This window comes from Oncorhynchus clarkii, chromosome 10 (assembly GCF_045791955.1).
Source record: "Oncorhynchus clarkii lewisi isolate Uvic-CL-2024 chromosome 10, UVic_Ocla_1.0, whole genome shotgun sequence".
In the NCBI taxonomy this organism is placed as follows: Eukaryota; Metazoa; Chordata; class Actinopteri; order Salmoniformes; family Salmonidae; genus Oncorhynchus; species Oncorhynchus clarkii.
The window spans coordinates 3,063,990-3,080,316 of record NC_092156.1 but is presented as its reverse complement, the minus strand read 5'-3'; the positions used below and the strand labels follow the sequence as shown (position 1 = coordinate 3,080,316).

The 16,327-nt window shown below is 46.2% G+C and overlaps 1 protein-coding gene across 1 annotated transcript in view; it reads right to left on the bottom strand.

Moving 5' to 3' along the window:
* The window catches only part of LOC139417918 (serine/threonine-protein kinase DCLK1-like), a 125,869-nt gene extending 111,913 nt beyond the window's left edge, over positions 1–13,956 (bottom strand). Inside the window, exons 1-2 of the mRNA XM_071166909.1 lie at positions 13,892–13,956; positions 12,524–12,919 (exon numbers count right to left, since the gene is read on the bottom strand). Of these exons, the coding sequence (XP_071023010.1) occupies positions 12,524–12,884 (361 nt within the window). The 5' untranslated portion in view covers positions 12,885–12,919; positions 13,892–13,956. The remainder of the gene's footprint in view (positions 1–12,523; positions 12,920–13,891) is intronic.
* Positions 13,957–16,327: the final 2,371 nt, after the last annotated feature.

The following is a 16,327-nucleotide window of genomic DNA, read 5'->3' as shown; positions in this document are numbered from 1 at the left end:
AGGGGAGGGGGAGATGGGGGAGAGAGACAGGGAGAAGGGGAGGGGGAGATGGGGGAGAGAGACAGGGAGAAGGGGAGGGGAAGATGGGGGAGAGAGACAGGGAGAAGGGGAGGGGGAGATGGGGGAGAGAGACAGGGAGACGGGGAGGGTGAGATGGGGGAGAGAGACAGGGAGACGGGGAGGGTGAGATGGGGGAGAGAGACAGGGAGACGGGGAGGGTGAGATGGGGGAGAGAGACAGGGAGAAGGGGGAGAGAGACAGAGAGAAGGGGAGGGGAAGATGGGGGAGAGAGACAGGGAGAAGGGGAGGGGGAGATGGGGGAGAGAGACAGGGAGACGGGGAGGGTGAGATGGGGGAGAGAGACAGGGAGAAGGGGGAGAGAGACAGGGAGAAGGGGGGGAGAGACAGGGAGAAGTATTTGGAAATAGCCACGGGACAATTTTTAAATACCACTGAAACTATTTCTTCAATGTTTTTGTTGTTGTAGCTACTTTTTAAGTGAATACCTGCAGTCAACGTGCGCAATACGTTATTATTCAATACGTTATTATTCAATACATTATTATTCAATACGTTATTAATCAATACGTTATTATTCAATACGTTATTAATCAATACATTATTATTCAATACGTTATTATTCAATACGTTATTAGTCAATACGTTATAATTCAATACTTTATTATTCAATACGTTATTAATCAATACGTTATTAATCAATACGTTATTAATCAATGCGTTATTATTCAATACATTATTAATCAATACGTTATAATTCAATACTTTATTATTCAATACGTTATTAATCCATACGTTATTAATCAATACGTTATTAATCAATACGTTATTAATCAATACGTTATTAATCAATACGTTATGAGATAAAGATGAATATCTTCTTCAGTTCATCTTTCACATCATTATTTCATTATGAAGCTTCCTGGTGGTCCCCAGTCACAGGGACCGGAGCCTTGTGAGTCACTCTCTATTGTCCAGCATGCTCCTGGTGGTCCCTAGTCACAGGGACCGGAGCCTTGTTGTCCAGCATGCTCCTGGTGGTCCCCAGTCACAGGGACCGGAGCCTTATTGTCCAGCATGCTCCTGGTGGTCCCTAGTCACAGGGACCGGAGCCTTGTTGTCCAGCATGCTCCTGGTGGTCCCCAGTCACAGGGACCGGAGCCTCGTTGTCCAGCATGCTCCTGGTGGTCCCTAGTCACAGGGACCGGAGCCTCGTTGTCCAGCATGCTCCTAGTGGTCCCCAGTCACAGGGTCCGGAGCCTTGTTGCCCAGCATGCTCCTGGTGGTCCCCAGTCACAGGAACCGGAGCCTTGTTGTCCAGCATGCTCCTGGTGGTCCCCAGTCACAGGGACCGGAGCCTTATTGTCCAGCATGCTCCTGGTGGTCCCCAGTCACAGGGACCGGAGCCTTGTTGTCCAGCATGCTAATGGTGGTCCCCAGTCCTACAGGGACCGGAGCCTTGTTGTCCAGCATGCTCCTGGTGGTCCCCAGTCACAGGGACCGGAGCCTTGTTGTCCAGCATGCTCCTGGTGGTCCCCAGTCACAGGGACCGGAGCCTTGTTGTCTAGCATGCTCCTGGTGGTCCCCAGTCACAGGGACCGGAGCCTTGTGAGTCACCCTCTATTGTCCAGCATGCTCCTGGTGGTCCCCAGTCACAAGGACCGGAGCCTTATTGTCCAGCATGCTCCTGGTGGTCCCCAGTCACAGGGACCGGAGCCTTGTGAGTCACTCTCTATTGTCCAGCATGCTCCTGGTGATCTAGTTCCAGTATGGAATTCACAACTAAATATTTGCCAGCTAGATATCTCAGAACTATTAAGTTAACTGTCTAACATGTGCAAAATGCTCTGCAGTTGTGCATTTGGTTTGCTTACTTAGTAGGTAGTTAGCTACCTAGCTAAGTGGTTAGCGTCTTCCAAAATCATGTTTTGCTTGGTAGAGAATCCCTTTTGGATCAAGAGCCTTGTTGGCTAATTTTTGTTTGGAGCATGCAGCAACCTGTGAGTAGCATTCTTCAGTTATTTATATAACTTTATGAGCTAGGATGTCTGTCCTACAAATAGTTTAGGGCAGAGACTGTATAATATGTTTTTGCATTGCGCTCACTAGCATTTCGTTAACATTCTCTATGTGCTTTTTACATGTAGTTGTTAGCATTGCTAACCTTTGGATTACAGAGGCACAATAGGGTTTGAACATAGCGCCCCTTGTGTTCAGTAACGGTATTACAGAATATCCCGGTATGGCACAAGGTTGGTGTGAAGGTACAGTGGATTTGGAAAGTATTCTGACCCCTTGACTTTTTCAACATTTTGTTACGTTACAGCCTTATTCTAAAATTGATTAAATAAATAAAAATCATAAGAAATCTACACACAATACCCCATAATGAGAAAGCTAACAGGTTTTTTTTTTTTTTTTGCAACTGTATTAAATATAAAAAACAAAAATACAATTATTCAGATCCTTTGCTATGAGACTGGAAATTGAGGTGCATCCTGTTTCCATTGATCATCCTTGAGATGTTTCTACAACTTGATTGGAGTTCACCTGTAGTATTTTCAATTGGTTGTACATGATTTGGAAAGGCACACATCTGTCTATATAATGTCCCACAGTTGACAGTACATGTCAGAGCAAAATACAAGCCATGAGGTCGAAGGAATTGTCCGTAGCGCTCCGAGACAGGATTGTGTCGAGGCACAGATCTGGGGAAGGGTACCAAAAAATGTCTGCAGCATTGAAGGTCCCCAAGAAGACAGTGTCCTCCATCATTCTTAAATGGAAGTAGTTTGGAACCACCAAGACTCTTCCTAGAGCTGGCGGATTGGACAACTGAGCAATCGGGGGAGAAGGGCCTTGGTCAGGGAGGTGACCAAGAAGAAGATTTCAAGATGGCACCGATAGAGATGGCATCTTCGCTTCTAGTCCTTAGGAAACTGTGCAGTATCTTGTTTTATTTATATATTATTTCTTACATTATTAGTCCAGAAAACCTTAAGCGTTATTATTCACCTGACCTAGAATTCCTTACAATCAAATGCCGACGTATTATCTCCCAAGGGAACTCTCCTCAGTTATTGTCACAGCAGTGTATATCCCCCTGCAAGCGGATACCAAGACGGCCATCAAGGAACTTCACTGGACTTTATACAAACTGGAAACAATATATCCTGAGGCTGCATTTATTGTAGCTGGGGATTTTAACAAAGTTAATTTGAGAACAAGGCTACCTAAATTCTATCAGCATACCGATTGCAGTACATGAGCGAGTAACACTTCAACCATTTCTGCTGTAACTTCTGTGATGCATACAAGGCCCTATCCCCGACCTCCTTTTGGCAAAAATCAACCATGACTCCATCTTGTATCTTCCCTTCCAATAGGCAGAAACTAAAACAGGAAACGCCCATGCTGGTCCGATCATGTAGACTGGAACATGTTCTGGATAGCCTCAGAGGATAACATTGACGTAAACGCTGACGTGGTGAGCGAGTTTATAAGGAAGTGTATGGGAGATGTTGTGCCCACTGTGACTATTAAAACCTTCCCTAACCAGAAACCGTGGATTGATGGCAGCATTTGTGAAAAACTAAAAGCACTTACTACCACATTTAATCACAGCAAGGCGACAGGAAACATGGCAAAATGCAAACAGTGTAGTTATTCCCTCCGTAAGGCAATCAAACAAGCAAAACGTAAGTACAGAGACCAAGTAGAGTCGCAATTCAACGGCTCAGACACGAGATGTATGTGGCAGGGTCTACAGTCAATCACGGATTACAAAAAGACAACCAGCCCCACCGTGGACAACAACGTCTTGCTTCCAGACAAATTAAACAACCTCTTTGAGTGTTTTGAGGACAATACAGTGCCACCAACGTGGCCCGCTTCCAAAGACTGTGGGCTTTCCTTCTCCATGGCCGACGTGAGTAAAACGTTTAAACGTGTTGCCGAGACGGCATCCCTAGCCACGTCCACAGAGCATGCGCAGACCAGCTGGCTGGTGTGTTTACGGACATATTCAATCAATCCTTATCCCTGTCTGCTGTTCCCACATGCTTCAAGATGGCCACCATTGTTCCTGTTCCCAAGAAAGCTAAGGTAACTGAACTCAATGAATAACACTAGTTCCTCTATGGAGATGGGAGAACCTTCCAGAAGGACAACCATCTCTGCAGCACTATACCAATCAGGCCTTAATGGTAGAGTGGATAGACGGAAGTCACTCCTCAGTAAATGGCACCTGACAGCCCGCTTGGAAAAAAGGCTCCTCAAGACTCTCAGACCATGAGAAACAAGATTATCTGGTCTGATGAAACCAAGATTGAACTCTTTGACCTGAAAGCCAAGTGTCAGGTCTGGAAGAATCCTGGCACCATCCCTATGGTGAAGTATTGTGGTGGCAGCATCATGCTGTGGGGATGTTTTTCAGCAGCAGGGACTGGAAGACTAGTCAGCATCGAGGCAAAGATGAAAAGAGCAAAGTACAGAGAGATCCTTGATGAAAACCTGCTCCAGAGCGCTTGGGACCTCAGACTGGGGTGAAGGTTCACCTTCCAACAGGACAACGACCCTAAGCACACAGCCAAGACAACACAGGAGTGGCTTCGGGACTAGTCTCTGAATGTTCTTGAGTGGCCCAGCAAGAGCCCGGACTTGAAACCGATCGAACAGCTCTGGAGAGACCTGAAAATAGCTGTGCAGCGACGCTCCCCATCCAACCTGACAGAGCTTGAAAGGATCTGCAGAGAGGAATGGGATAAATTCCCCAAATACAGGTGTGCCAAGCTTGTAGCATCAAACCCAAGAAGACTTGAGGCTGTAATCGCTGCCAAAGGTTCGTCAACAAAAGTAACAAAGTAAAGGGTCTGAATACTTATGTAAATGTGCAAAATTTTTATATAAACCTGTTTTTGCATTGTCATTATGGGGTATTGTGATGTCATTATGGGGTATTGTGATGTCATTATGGGGTATTGTGATGTCATTATGGGGTATTGTGTGTAGATTGATGAGGGGAAAAAAACATTTCAATCCATTTTAGAATAAGACTAACGTAACAAAATCTGGGAAGACACTATATAACAATGTGGACACTATATAACAATGTGGACACTATATAACAATGTGGACACTATATAACAATGTGGACACTATATAACAATGTGGACACTATATAACAATGTGGACACTATATAACAATGTGGACGCGGAAGTCGTCTAGTCACTCCTCTATGACAATGTGGATACGGCCCTAGTCTAGTCACCTCCTCTATGACAATGTGGATACGGCCCTAGTCTAGTCACCTCCTCTATAACAATGTGGATACGGCCCTAGTCTAGTCACCTCTTCTATGACAATGTGGATACGGCCCTAGTCTAGTCACCTCTATAACAATGTGGATACGGCCCTAGTCTAGTCACCTCCTCTATAACAATGTGGATACGGCCCTAGTCTAGTCACCTCCTCTATAACAATGTGGATACGGCCCTAGTCTAGTCACCTCCTCTATAACAATGTGGATACGGCCCTAGTCTAGTCACCTCTATAACAATGTGGATACGGCCCTAGTCTAGTCACCTCTATAACAATGTGGATACGGCCCTAGTCTAGTCACCTCTATAACAATGTGGATAAGGCCCTAGTCTAGTCACCTCTAAAACAATGTGGATACGGCCATAGTCTAGTCACCTCTTCTATGACAATGTGGATACGGCCCTAGTCTAGTCACCTCTTCTATGACAATGTGGATACGGCCCTAGTCTAGTCACCTCCTCTATAACAATGTGAAAACGGCCCTAGTCTAGTCACCCCCTCTATGACAATGTGGATACGGCCCTAGTCTAGTCACCTCTATAACAATGTGGATAAGGCCCTAGTCTAGTCACCTCTATAACAATGTAGATACGGCCCTAGTCTAGTCACCTCTATAACAATGTAGATACGGCCCTAGTCTAGTCACCTCTATAACAATGTGGACATGACCCTAGTCTAGTCACCTCCTCTATAACAATGTGGATACGGCCCTAGTCTAGACACCTCTATAACAATGTGGATACGGCCCTAGTCTAGTCAACTCCTCTATAACAATGTGGATACGGCCCTAGTCTAGTCACCTCTATAACAATGTGGATACGGCCCTAGTCTAGTCACCTCCTCTATAACAATGTGGATACGGCCCTAGTCTAGTCACCTCTTCTATGACAATGTGGATACGGCCCTAGTCTAGTCACCTCTATAACAATGTGGATACGGCCCTAGTCTAGTCACCTCCTCTATAACAATGTGGATACGGCCCTAGTCTAGTCACCTCCTCTATAACAATGTGGATACGGCCCTAGTCTAGTCACCTCCTCTATAACAATGTGGATACGGCCCTAGTCTAGTCACCTCTATAACAATGTGGATACGGCCCTAGTCTAGTCACCTCTATAACAATGTGGATACGGCCCTAGTCTAGTCACCTCTATAACAATGTGGATAAGGCCCTAGTCTAGTCACCTCTATAACAATGTGGATACGGCCATAGTCTAGTCACCTCTTCTATGACAATGTGGATACGGCCCTAGTCTAGTCACCTCTTCTATGACAATGTGGATACGGCCCTAGTCTAGTCACCTCCTCTATAACAATGTGAAAACGGCCCTAGTCTAGTCACCCCCTCTATGACAATGTGGATACGGCCCTAGTCTAGTCACCTCTATAACAATGTGGATAAGGCCCTAGTCTAGTCACCTCTATAACAATGTAGATACGGCCCTAGTCTAGTCACCTCTATAACAATGTAGATACGGCCCTAGTCTAGTCACCTCTATAACAATGTGGACATGACCCTAGTCTAGTCACCTCCTCTATAACAATGTGGATACGGCCCTAGTCTAGACACCTCTATAACAATGTGGATACGGCCCTAGTCTAGTCAACTCCTCTATAACAATGTGGATACGGCCCTAGTCTAGTCACCTCTATAACAATGTGGATACGGCCCTAGTCTAGTCACCTCCTCTATAACAATGTGGATACGGCCCTAGTCTAGTCACCTCCTCTATGGCAATGTGGATACGGCTCTAGTCTAGTCACCTCTTCTATAACAATGTGGATAAGGCCCTAGTCTAGTCACCTCCTCTATAACAATGTGGATATGGCCCTAGTCTAGTCACCTCCTCTATGGCAATGTGGATACGGCCCAAGTCTAGTCACCTCCTCTATAACAATGTGGATACGGCCCTAGTCTAGTCATCTCCTCTATAACAATGTGGATACGGCCCAAGTCTAGTCACCTCCTTTATAACAATGTGGATACGGCCCTAGTCTAGTCACCTCTATAACAATGTAGATACGGCCCTAGTCTAGTCACCTCCTCTATAACAATGTGGATACGGCCCTAGTCTAGTCACCTCCTCTATGCCAATGTGGATGCGGCCCTAGTCTAGTCACCTCCTCTATAACAATGTGGATACGGCCCTAGTCTAGTCACCTCCTCTATAACAATGTGGATACGGCCCTAGTCTAGTCACCTCCTCTATGGCAATGTGGATACGGCCCTAGTCTAGTCACCTCCTCTATGGCAATGTGGATACGGCCCTAGTCTAGTCACCTCCTCTATAACAATGTGGATACGGCCCTAGTCTAGTCGCCTCCTCTATAACAATGTGGATACGGCCCTAGTCTAGTCGCCTCCTCTATAACAATGTGGATACGGCCCTAGTGTAGTCACCTCCTCTATAACAATGTGGATACGGCCCTAGTCTAGTCACCTCCTCTATAACAATGTGGATACGGCCCTAGTCTAGTCACCTCCTCTATAACAATGTGGATACGGCCCTAGTCTAGTCACCTCCTCTATGGCAATGTGGATACGGCCATAGTCTAATCACCTCCTCTATAACAATGTGGATACGGCCCTAGTCTAGTCACCTCTATAACAATGTGGATACGGCCCTAGTCTAGTCACCTCTATAACAATGTGGATAAAGCCCTAGTCTAGTCACCTCTATAACAATGTGGATACGGCCCTAGTCTAGTCACCTCTATAACAATGTGGATACGGCCCTAGTCTAGTCACCTCTATAACAATGTGGATACGGCCCTAGTCTAGTCACCTCTATAACAATGTGGATAAGGCCCTAGTCTAGTCACCTCTATAACAATGTGGATACGGCCCTAGTTTAGTCACCTCCTCTATAACAATGTGGATAAGGCCCTAGTCTAGTCACCTCCTCTATAGCAATGTGGATACGGCCCTAGTCTAGTCACCCCCTCTATGACAATGTGGATACAGCCCTAGTCTAGTCACCTCCTCTATCACAATGTGGATACGGCCCTAGTCTAGTCACCCCCTCTATGACAATGTAGATACGGCCCTAGTCTAGTCACCTCTATAACAATGTGGATACGGCCCTAGTCTAGTCACCTCCTCTATAACAATGTGGATACGGCCCTAGTCTAGTCACCTCCTCTATAACAATGTGGATACGGCCCTAGTCTAGTCACCTCCTCTATAACAATGTGGATACGGCCCTAGTCTAGTCACTCCTCTATAACAATGTGGATACAGCCCTAGTCTAGTCACCTCCTCTATAACAATGTGGATACGGCCCTAGTCTAGTCACCTCCTCTATAACAATGTGGATATGGCCCTAGTCTAGTCACCTCCTCTATAACAATGTGGATACGGCCCTAGTCTAGTCACCTCTATGACAATGTGGATACGGCCCTAGTCTAGTCACCGCCTCTATAACAATGTGGATACGGCCCTAGTCTAGTCACCTCCTCTATAACAATGTGGATACGGCCCTAGTCTAGTCACCTCCTCTATAACAATGTGGATACGGCCCTAGTCTAGTCACCGCCTCTATAACAATGTGGATACGGCCCTAGTCTAGTCACCTCTATGACAATGTGGATACGGCCCTAGTCTAGTCAGCGCCTCTATAACAATGTGGATACGGCCCTAGTCTAGTCACCTCCTCTATAACAATGTGGATACGGCCCTAGTCTAGTCACCTCCTCTATAACAATGTGGATACGGCCCTAGTCTAGTCACCTCTATAACAATGTGGATACGGCCCTAGTCTAGTCACCTCTATAACAATGTGGATACGGCCCTAGTCTAGTCACCTCTATAACAATGTAGATACGGCCCTAGTCTAGTCACCTCTATAACAATGTGGATACGGCCCTAGTCTAGTCACCTCCTCTATAACAATGTGGATACGGCCCTAGTCTAGTCACCTCCTCTATAACAATGTGGATACGGCCCTAGTCTAGTCACCTCTATAACAATGTGGATACGGCCCTAGTCTAGTCACCTCCTCTATAACAATGTGGATACGGCCCTAGTCTAGTCACCTCCTCTATAACAATGTGGATACGGCCCTAGTCTAGTCACCTCCTCTATAACAATGTGGATACGGCCCTAGTCTAGTCACCTCCTCTATAACAATGTGGATACAGCCCTAGTCTAGTCACCTCCTCTATAACAATGTGGATACGGCCCTAGTCTAGTCACCTCCTCTATAACAATGTGGATACGGCCCTAGTCTAGTCACCTCCTCTATAACAATGTGGATACGGCCCTAGTCTAGTCACCTCCTCTATAACAATGTGGATACGGCCCTAGTCTAGTCATCTCTATAACAATGTGGATACGGCCCTAGTCTAGTCACCTCCTCTATAACAATGTGGATACGGCCATAGTCTAGTCACCTCCTCTATAACAATGTGGATACGGCCCTAGTCTAGTCACCGCCTCTATAACAATGTGGATACGGCCCTAGTCTAGTCACCTCTATGACAATGTGGATACGGCCCTAGTCTAGTCACCGCCTCTATAACAATGTGGATACGGCCCTAGTCTAGTCACCTCCTCTATAACAATGTGGATACAGCCCTAGTCTAGTCACCTCCTCTATAACAATGGGGATACGGCCCTAGTCTAGTCACCTCCTCTATAACAATGTGGATACGGCCCTAGTCTAGTCACCTCCTCTATAACAATGTGGATACGGCCCTAGTCTAGTCACCTCCTCTATAACAATGTGGATACGGCCCTAGTCTAGTCATCTCTATAACAATGTGGATACGGCCCTAGTCTAGTCACCTCCTCTATAACAATGTGGATACGGCCATAGTCTAGTCACCTCCTCTATAACAATGTGGATACGGCCCTAGTCTAGTCACCGCCTCTATAACAATGTGGATACGGCCCTAGTCTAGTCACCTCTATGACAATGTGGATACGGCCCTAGTCTAGTCACCGCCTCTATAACAATGTGGATACGGCCCTAGTCTAGTCACCTCCTCTATAACAATGTGGATACGGCCCTAGTCTAGTCACCTCCTCTATAACAATGTGGATACGGCCCTAGTCTAGTCACCTCTATAACAATGTGGATACGGCCCTAGTCTAGTCACCTCCTGTATAACAATGTGGATACGGCCCTAGTCTAGTCACCTCCTCTATGACAATGTGGATACGGCCCTAGTCTAGTCACCTCCTCTATAACAATGTGGATACGGCCCTAGTCTAGTCACCGCCTCTATAACAATGTGGATACGGCCCCAGTCTAGTCACCTCTATGACAATGTGGATACGGCCCTAGTCTAGTCACCGCCTCTATAACAATGTGGATACGGCCCTAGTCTAGTCACCTCCTCTATAACAATGTGGATACGGCCCTAGTCTAGTCACCTCCTCTATAACAATGTGGATACGGCCCTAGTCTAGTCACCTCCTCTATGACAATGTGGATACGGCCCTAGTCTAGTCACCTCCTCTATAACAATGTGGATATGGCCCTAGTCTAGTCACCTCCTGTATAACAATGTGGATACGGCCCTAGTCTAGTCACCTCCTCTATGACAATGTGGATACGGCCCTAGTCTAGTCACCTCCTCTATAACAATGTGGATACGGCCCTAGTCTAGTCACCTCCTCTATAACAATGTGGATACGGCCCTAGTCTAGTCACCTCCTCTTGTTGCTAAACGACCAACCCATCCGTTTTGTTGCTAAACAACCAACCCGTCTACACTGAGTGTACAAAACATTAGGAACACCTGCTCTTTCCATGACATAGACTGACCAGGTGAATCCAGGTGAAAGATATGATCCCTTATTGATGTCACCTGTTAAATCCACTTCAATCAGTGTAGATGAAGGGGAGGTGACACGTGGTTAAAGAATGATTTTTAAGCCTTGAGACAGTTGAGACATGGATTGTGTGTGTGTGTCATTCAGAGGGTGAATGGGCAAGACAAACTATTTAAGCGCCTTTGAACGGGGTATGGTAGTAGGTGCCAGGCGCTCCGGTTTGTGTCAAGAACTGCAACGCTGCTGGGTTTTTCCTCACTCAACAGTTTCCTGTGTGTATCAAGAATGGTCCAACACCCAAAGGACATCCAGCCAACTTGACACAACTGTAGGAAGCGTTGGAGTCAACATGGGCCAGTATCCCTGTTGACACAACTGTAGGAAGCGTTGGAGTCAACATGGGCCAGTATCCCTGTTGACACAACTGTAGGAAGCGTTGGAGTCAACATGGGCCAGTATCCCTGTTGACACAACTGTAGGAAGCGTCGCAGTCAACATGGGCCAGTATCCCTGTTGACACAACTGTAGGAAGCGTTGGAGTCAACATGGGCCAGTATCCCTGTTGACACAACTGTAGGAAGCGTTGGAGTCAACATGGGCCAGTATCCCTGTTGACACAACTGTAGGAAGCGTTGGAGTCAACATGGGCCAGTATCCCTGTTGACACAACTGTGGGAAGCGTTGGAGTCAACATGGGCCAGTATCCCTGTTGACACAACTGTAGGAAGCGTTGGAGTCAACATGGTCCAGTATCCCTGTTGACACAACTGTAGGAAGCGTTGGAGTCAACATGGGCCAGTATCCCTGTTGACACAACTGTGGGAAGCGTTGGAGTCAACATGGGCCAGTATCCCTGTTGACACAACTGTAGGAAGCGTCGGAGTCAACATGGGCCAGTATCCCTGTTGACACAACTGTAGGAAGTGTTGGAGTCAACATGGGCCAGTATCCCTGTTGACACAACTGTAGGAAGCGTTGGAGTCGACATGGGCCAGTAGTTGACACAATGGGAAGCGTTGGAGTCAACATGGGCCAGTATCCCTGTTGACACAACTGTGGGAAGCGTTGGAGTCAACATGGGCCAGTATCCCTGTTGACACAACTGTAGGAAGCGTTGGAGTCGACATGGGCCAGTATCCCTGTTGACACAACTGTGGGAAGCGTTGGAGTCAACATGGGCCAGTATCCCTGTTGACACAACTGTGGGAAGCGTTGGAGTCAACATGGGCCAGCATCCCTGTTGACACAACTCAATAATAGAAAGGTGTTCTTAATGTTTTGTTCACTCAGTGTATAGGCACTAATTTATCATCAACCATACTCTACCCAGATCCAATGAGAGAGAGCGAGACAGAGAGACAGCGAGAGAGAAACAGTTTTGCAAAGTAATTAAAGCATTATATTACCCTCCAACAGTTGATCGGTGCTGGTGATCTTTTTGGTTCCGTCCGCAGAGTAAATGGTCCTGACGCCCTGCGGCAGATTCACATTATCAGACAGCGTGCGGGTTAGGTCCGCCAGCAGCGCGTCAAACGACCGGAACCGCTCCACTGAGATGGCGTACACTATCCCGTTAAAGTAGCGGTCCCCGTTGCGGTAGAAGCGGACCTTCTTGGCCTTCTTCTCTGAGCTGAGGTTCTTGAGTGTCCGGGAACGGTAGAGGCTGCAGTGGGCGCTGTGTGTCGGACTGGTCACCCCGTTCAGCCTGCCCCCTCCTCGGCTGTTCCGTTGCGATTTATCCCGCTCGTCGAAATGCTCCAGCTCCATCTCACTGCCGAAGGTCACAAGCACAGCTACACTATCTAAATAAAGAAATAGATAATTAGGACGAAAAATGTAACCAACTAAACAAACATGTCCCGTGATAATCAGAGAGATATTCCGGATAAAATGTGTAAAAATGGTGTCCAAACAACACGCGTTTTAGTTTCAATTAACCGGTTTGTCCAGAAAGCCGCGGTCTATCTCTGTTAGCCAGGACTAGTGTCCGCGGTCTCAAAATAACTTGCTAATGACAGATTATGTATAGTAGGCTTGGCTAGGCATGGTATGTCATGGGGTTGCAAGGGAAGCAGAGAATTAGTGACTGGTCTTAGTCCGATAGCCATGTGCTTTCTGTTGCTTTATAAATATGTAAATGCTGCGCACAGAGACCAGAGCAGAGATACTGCAGGGAGTCTCCGCTTGAACACAATCACTACCTATCCAATTGTTTACGAAGCTCTTCGATTACAATTCAAACATATACAAAAACGTCAGACAAAAAAGATGAATGATAAACAAGATTAATATTACATCTAAAAAAAAATGGATTGTGAACAATTGACAACATAGAGGTTTCACATTGTCCAATAAGTGCAGGGAGACCACTTTCAACTGTTTCGAACAAACTGATCAACATTAGAGTCATATCAACGAATCAACAATGATTTTCTACCACAGTGACGGATTTGTGAATGACACACCTCTAATAATGGTGCGGCTGGTAGCCTAGTTACAGCGGTGGGCCAGTAACCCGAAACGTTGCTGGGTCGAATCCCCGAGCTGACAAGATAAACATCTGTTGTTCTTCCCCTGAACAAGGCACTTCCCCCGGTAGGCCGTCATTGTAAATACACATTTGCTGTTAAATGACTTGCCTAGTTTAATAAAGGTTACATTAAGTTAAAAATAACAGCTGCATAGAAAATGAGAGCGAAATGGATAGAAGCGATGCGTTTTTTTGTGTTGCTTATATCAATGCAATAAATGATTGTTTTTCATAGTTTGCTTACCTACGTGATTCACTAAGGATTCTGTCGCCTCCAGTCTTGCTGCGTGTATTTCCCCAGAAAACAGAATAATGGGTTTCAGTAAACAGTAGCCAGTAAAGTGTAGACTCGGGACCGTTGCCTCTTTCCTGACGGTTATCAGACACCGCAGCTGCCACAGAACAGAACAGCGCAGACAGGCACTTTTGTTTTTCCTTCTCCCCTCCACCACCATCACTACCAGTGAGATTGTGTGTGCATGGGCGTGAGAGAGAGAGAGAGAGTGCGTGCGTGGAGGCTGGGCACACCTCGGGCTAATGGCCCGCACCCGCTCAACCCCCTCATGCGCAGCACGCCCCCCCAGCCTCGAGCTGTCAGGGCAGCTTTAACTCCGTCATTATCAATAAAAGACGTCTGGACTAGAGCAGGATGGGGAGGAATGTGTACCGGCACCTCCTGCAATTAGCCTCCTGTACATTGACTTAGTACCTGTACCCTCTGTATATAACCTCCCGTACATCAGGAGCCTTCTGTAGATTGACTCAGTACTGGTACCTCCAGTATATAGCCTCCTGTACATTAACTCAGTACTGGTACCTCCAGTATAAAGCCTCCTGTATATTAACTCAGTACTGGTACCTCCAGTATATAGCCTCCTGTATATTAACTCAGTACTGGTACCTCCAGTATAAAGCCTCCTGTACATTAACTCAGTACTGGTACCTCCAGTATATAGCCTCCTGTACATTAACTCAGTACTGGTACCTCCAGTATAAAGCCTCCTGTACATTAACTCAGTACTGTGAAGGAGGAGTGTGTGTGTTGGGAAGGAGGAGTGTGTGTGTGGTGTGAAGGAGGTGTGTGTGTGTGGTGGGACAGAGGTGGGCTGTTTTAAATATTTTCATATGACCTGCCTCAATCCCAGCTGCAGTGAAGCAGTGAAGGGGGAGTGATGGGGGAGAGATGGAGGAGAGATGGAGAGAGAGATGGAGGAGAGATGGAGAGAGAGATGGAGAGAGAGATGGAGGAGAGATGGAGGAGAGATGGAGAGAGATGGAGAAGAGATGGAGGAGAACTGGAGAGAGAGATGGAGGAGAGATGGAGGAGAGATGGAGAGAGAGATGGAGGAGAGATGGAGAGAGAGATGGAGGAGAGATGGAGGAGAGATGGAGAGAGAGATGGAGGAGAGATGGAGAGAGAGATGGAGGAGAGATGGAGGAGAGATGGAGAGAGAGATGGAGGAGACGATGGAGAGAGAGATGGAGAGAGAGATGGAGGAGAGATGGAGAGAGAGATGGAGGAGAAATGGAGAGAGAGATGGAGAGAGAGATGGAGGAAAGATGGAGAGAGAGATGGAGGAGAAATGGAGAGAGAGATGGAGGAGAGATGGAGAAAGAGATGGAGGAGAGATGGAGATGAAATGGAGAGAGGGATGGAGAGGGAGATGGAGAGAGAGATGGAGGAGAGATGGAGGAGGAATGGAGAGAGAGATGAGGGAGAGATGGAGGAGAGATGGAGTGAGAAATGGAGGACGTAGGTTGGGCAATCTGACGGTAATGAAGTAGCTTCTACCCCCACCTATACCCCGAGCTATGTTAACAACCCACTGGTAGATTAGAGCCTACACACAGTCAATTATAGGCTGTTACAAGGCTATTATGCTTAAATCCTCTCTCTCTTTCTGTTGCTGTTCTGACCATCCCATCTTAACTCCTCTATCTCTCTTTCTTTCTGTTGCTGTTCTAACCATCCCGTCTTAAGTCCTCTCTCTTTCTGTTGCTGTTCTGACCATCCCATCTATGACTGATTCAAGTATTTTTAGCCAAATCCTAATTGGTATGTTGAAATTTATGTTCCTTTTGATGGCATAGAATGCCCTTCTTGCCTTGTCTCTCAGATAGTTCACAGCTTTGTGGAAGTTACCTGTGGCGCTGATGTTTAGGCCAAGGTATGTATAGTTTTTTGTGTGCTCTAGGGCAACAGTGTCTAGATGGAATTTCTGTGACATGTTTCTGTGGACATTATGGATATTATTTGGAATATACGTCTGCGTTGTTGTGACCGCTCTTTCCTGTGGATTTCTGAACATAACGCAACAAACAAACAGAGGTATTTTGGGTATAAAAATAATCTTTATGGAACAAAAGGAACATTTGTTGTGTAACTGGGAGTCTCGTGAGTGAAAACATCCGAAGATCATCAAAGGTAAACTATTTTTTTTGATTGCTTTTCTGATTTTCGTGACCTAGCTACTTAATGCTTAGTGTACATAATGTTATGCTATGCTATCGATAAACTTACACAAATGCTTGGATTGCTTTCGCTGTGAAGCATAATTTCAAAATCTGAGACGACAGGTGGATTAATAAAAGGCTAAGCTGTGTTTTCCTATATTGCACTTGTGATTTCATGAATATGAATATTTTTTAGTAATATTATTTGACTGTGGCGCTATGCTAT